Here is a 4,920-nt window from a genome sequence, read left to right as displayed (position 1 = left end):
GGTGAGGTCCAGTGTGGGAGTGTGGCAGGCTGAGGTTGAGATTTTGCTGGAGGCTCGAGGGTGGACAGGCAGGTGGAGAAGAGGAGGATCCAACAGGGCGTGGATGAAAAGGCTGAAGCACCGCAGCCAGGAGGAGCACTGGGTGAAGCAGACACCACGGTTCAGGGAAGACGCTGGGAGATCCTGGGAACTCAGAAGGTCGGGACTACTGCGAGACAAAACATTACTTGTGAGCGAAACACTGGGAAGCGCAAGGAAACACAGAGCTGACCTGATTACCAAGCTGTGTGGCTTAATCATCTGGCATCTGCTTTCCTCCTTCGGCCAGCTTTAAGTGCTCCACCTTGATTGCCTCTGATCAATGGCACCTGGTGCGGCCTGCCTTTCACACCTGAGGAGAAGAGGTGAGGAACCACACACACACACACACACACACACACACACACACACACACACACACACACACACACAGAACCTCACAGAGATGAGATGAAGGTGAGATGAAGGTGGACGCCAGCGGGCTGGACGCCGGATGAGGAAACCTGGAGACGGATCGCTCAGACAGGAAGGGAAGAGCTTCCTCTTACCTTGATGGAATTAAAGATAGCCGTCGTCTGAACGCCCAACCGTACGGTCTGAGGTCAAAGGTCGCAGGAAACACACACCAGTCAGTAGTCATACAGATGCATAAAGATAACTGTAGCCATGGCAACCAGCTGACATGTCCCCACTTTCACCAGCACCTGGTGCCTGCCGGGTCACCTGAATTCCTGTGTGATGTCAGCACGGTCGGCCGTGACTGCGTCCATCAGAGGTGACCTCTGATCAGCTGAATGAACTCACCTTCCAGGGTGACGCCGTGTTAGAGTCTGCTTCATCCTGTAAACAAACAAACAAACAAATGAGTGGTAACAAAAACACCACGTCTGGTTCTGGTGGAGGACAACATGCACCTTTCCAGGAGCAGAACCCAGATGTTCTTGTTGCTACAAACAGAGACGAGCAGAGTTAAACCAGGAAGTGAGAGGGACCAGCTGCTGCAGACAGGTGACGCTCACCTGAGCCTGAACCATAGGAGCCTCCTCAGCCATCAGACCTTCTGTCTCCAGTTCAGATGCCACCTTGGTGATGTCCCTCAGGCGGGACTCGTTGGCCTTCAGGTCCTGCAGGACAAAAGCACCTGCTGATTACCTTGTTGCTGTCGGGTTAACAGGTCTGGTGTTAGAACATGGTGGATAAGAATGTTCTGACGGGCCGAGGGTTCTGAACTCACCCTGCAGGACTGGGCTTGCTCCTTCAGGGCCTGGATGCTGCTGCCGTAAGCCGACAGGTCCGACATCAGGGCCTCGTGCTTCTTCAGGAGAGCCAGTGGACCAGAACATCTGAACCTTCAGCTCGTCTGACACAAGTGGAGCTTTCTCGCAGCGATGGTCCAATCGGATCCGCCACCGTAAAACAAACCCTGCTCAGTTCACCGCAGACGCAGCTCTGCGGGTGTTTAGTGGAAAAGCGTGAGCCTTCTGCCAGCTGCCACGTGTCATGGCTGCTCTGCAGCGGGAACACACATCACAGCTTGTAAACCGTTTGAAATAAGAGCGCCGGGAACACGTTTGTCATAACTTCCTGTGCGAGGCCAGCACTTCTACCCCTAACCCATGAGACGCTCAAACGAGCAACGACATCTGGTAGACAACTGAAGGAAATGACAAATACAGAAACACTAATTATGAAGGACTGGAAAGAGAGCAAAGAAAAGCGATTGAAGTTTCTCAGGAAGGGACTTCCATACCTCGGCCGAGTCCTCGTCTTTCCCTTAGTCTGGACTTCCAACGATGGGCTCCTTCTCCCTCATCCAGGACTCGGCCTCATTAGCATCCGGAAAGTACTGCTGGGCCTGCAGAGAGTCCTCCAGGTCCTGCCTCCTCTGGGACGCCTTGGCCTTCAGCGTGTCCCAACGTCCATGAAGCTCCCACAGTTTAGTCTTCACTTCCTCACCAGCGAAGTGACCTGGACCCAAAAAAAGTGAGCCAGAACCTGCAGACACCTCAGAAACATGTCAGGACCAGACCTGCTCTACCTTCTTCCACCATGGTCTCTCCTTTCTGGGTGACAGCCTTGATGCGAGGTTCATGACCTGTGATCTCAGCCTGCAGAGCCTGGTGCTTCTTCAGCAGGTTCTGGACACCAATCAGGTCCTTCCCTGAGGACACATGTTAGAGTTCAGCATTATGCAGTAGACAGACCAGTTTAACCCAGGGGTTTCTTTCTTCTACAATCTGCTCTTTAACTGTATTATTTCCTGCTATTTCAGCTGTTAACTTTATTTTTTTTCTAAGTGTTTTTCTCCCCAGAAGAAGCTACAATGGTGTTCTGCTGAGCTGTGGTGGCCTCATGGAGGGGGCCATCGGCTAGCACACTGCTGCTAACCACTTAAACATTCTCCCTCTCCTGATAATAACATTTTACTTTCTTTGATGTTGGATGTGCTACTGCTAGTTTACCCGTTTAATTATAGATTCACTAGGATAAATACAATAAAGTTTATCTCTCGCCAAATAGAATATTTACTAAGAAATTACAATGTAATGTGTGTGTGTGTGTGTGTGTGTGTGTGTGTGTGTGTGTGTGTGTGTAAAAGCCATGTGTAGTGTTTATTTATAAAGCATATGTTGTTGGATTTTATCCAGAATCGAGACTTTGAAAATATATAGTTTAATTACAGTTTGATTTATTTGACATCTGTATAATGTTTATTATTTTGTTTTTCCCCCTAAATACCTAACGTTTTAGTTAACATGAATATTAGTCATTCATCCCAAAACATAAAGTTACACATTTTAAATTTTAATAGGGGAAGACTGCAGGAGGGAGCAGTAAAATACAGGGGGTCCCCTGCAAAAACTAACTTTACGAGTCTGATGAAACTTGCTGATGTTCCCGCTGCTTCTACGGTAAACAGCGCCAACAAAAACAAAGACACTTGGGATCTTGTCGGCGTGGCGGTGGGATTTAAGGGAAACGCTGTATGCCCTATAGACTTCTCAACGAGCTGCAGTATTTCTCCGGTCAGCCCGCAGCAGCGAGGTGCCGCATCGGTCAGCCTGCCCGGCCTGACCGCTGGGGATTACCGGATGAAAGAATGGAGCACAGGTGTCCCTCCAAGCGGCGCGCTCCGTCATATTTCAACCCATTTTTATCTTAAATGCACTGGGTTTTACCCATCGAAATATGCCCTATTAATTATTTTACCGTATTTTACATTTAAATTTCATGGTTAAACAGTACATGCTACATGTTAAACTGATAGTTAGCTAGCTACTTCGGTAAACTCAGCTAGGCGGCAGTGACATAAAATACAAATAGATTTTAACTTACCGAAAAAAATGAAGTGGAGACTCCTTGGACGCTCTATTAGTGCAATTAATACCACAGCAAGTCATTTTGTCCAACAATTGCACCAATAATATCCAAAACAGAATTCACAAGCACAGAGACTCAAAATCCCGACACAGTTTCCAGGAGGGACCGAGGCTGTACTGAGGCCTTTCCACGGAGCTAGCTCTGTGGTCACGTGGGTCTGAGGCGGCGGTCACGTGTGTCGGCTGCTCATTAATTATACAGAATTTTAGGCTTTCAATACACTTAAACAGAAGAGTGAGAAAAAAATTCACCCCCCTCAGAGTTGTCATGAGTATAAACTAGATAATTTAGACAAAAAACATGTTCTGGTACCAGGCTGTAAACATGTTTATTTCTGCTGTGAAATCGGCATTTTTAACATGGGAGTCAATGAGGATTTGCTCGCTTCTGGCACCAGCCCCCAGCGGATGAGGGTGGAACTGCAATTTTTCTTACTTACTTACCATTTTTAGAGCGGCATTGTGGGGGCTTGGTTTCAATGAGCGAGAATCTGGCTCTCTCCTTCTTCTGAGGCTTGTAGGGAAAGAACGGTAACACTTACAGATAAAATGAAACCCATTCTGAAAAGCTGACAAAAATTCCTACTTTTTGGGTTATAATTTGTTTGGTAGTCCAAACGGTCTGGGGGTAGGAAAGAGTTGTGCACAGAAGATGTGAAGCTTAAAACTTTGAGTGCGGGTAGAGTGGGGAGAGACATTTTTTTAAATTTGAATTTTCTCAAACAAATGAACCGTACGGCCACAATGTTTGGAGTACAGTCATGAATTATAGCTCAAAACGAAGGTATAGTCGTTAGCTGTAAGTCAGCATGTGTCTCATTTCAATCGGACCTACGGTTCTCTCGGGACAACGCCGGAAATGGAGCTAGGGAGGGTCCCTGCTCCTATCTTTCCCCATTACAACTTTTGTGATTTTTTCTGAAAATTTCAAGTCGTACCTCAACTTCTACCTGCGATTTTAGAAAAACCGTAAAAGATATCAAAAAGCCTCTTTAATATGTTAAACAGGAAAGTCTTGTGAGTTTGATAAACTTTGAATGAAGTCTCTAAGTTAAAAGGAACCCTATAGAGTTTGAGGTAAAAAAAAGTTATAGGAATTTGCTGAAAATTGACCAATCTCATTCATTTCAATGTGAAATTTTTCACTGAAAAAGCTTAATAACTCGAAAAATTTGAAAGATATCAATGCCAAAAGTAAGAGCCGGAAAGAGCTTAACGAGCTTAACATTTTGATATAAAATTGTTGAAATGGCTCAAAATTTGAAGGAGAAGAAGAGGTTCAAAAAGTGTACGGAAGCAGAATAAGAAGAAGAAGAAGCAGAAGAATAAAGAGAAACAGGAAAACAATAGTTTGAATGCGTACCAGCATTGTAACAATTAACAATAATGTTGGTTATTTAGCCTGTCATAAGAGAAATTAAAAGGGAATTAATATTTCAAAGTCATTGTTTATTCATTGAGATATGTTTCGACTTCAAACTATTTGGTAAAACATTTAACA

General features: G+C 45.5%; 1 protein-coding gene across 1 annotated transcript; it reads right to left on the bottom strand.

Moving 5' to 3' along the window:
• Window positions 1-555: 555 nt before the first annotated feature.
• On the bottom strand, window positions 556-3,875 carry LOC139069606 (spectrin alpha chain, non-erythrocytic 1-like). The gene is made up of 6 exons (XM_070550174.1): window positions 3,376-3,875; window positions 2,078-2,200; window positions 1,274-2,007; window positions 1,059-1,163; window positions 954-986; window positions 556-879 (listed from the first exon to the last, which is right to left on the bottom strand). The coding sequence occupies exons 3-6, from the start codon at window positions 1,337-1,339 to the stop codon at window positions 826-828; spliced, it is 258 nt and encodes an 85-aa protein (XP_070406275.1). The 5' UTR covers window positions 1,340-2,007; window positions 2,078-2,200; window positions 3,376-3,875; the 3' UTR covers window positions 556-825.
• Window positions 3,876-4,920: the final 1,045 nt, after the last annotated feature.

The sequence above is a fragment of the Nothobranchius furzeri genome, chromosome 4, assembly GCF_043380555.1.
Source record: "Nothobranchius furzeri strain GRZ-AD chromosome 4, NfurGRZ-RIMD1, whole genome shotgun sequence".
Classification (NCBI taxonomy): Eukaryota; Metazoa; Chordata; class Actinopteri; order Cyprinodontiformes; family Nothobranchiidae; genus Nothobranchius; species Nothobranchius furzeri.
The sequence above is the reverse complement of the archived record's forward strand: the minus strand, read 5'-3'. Positions and strand labels throughout refer to the sequence as shown.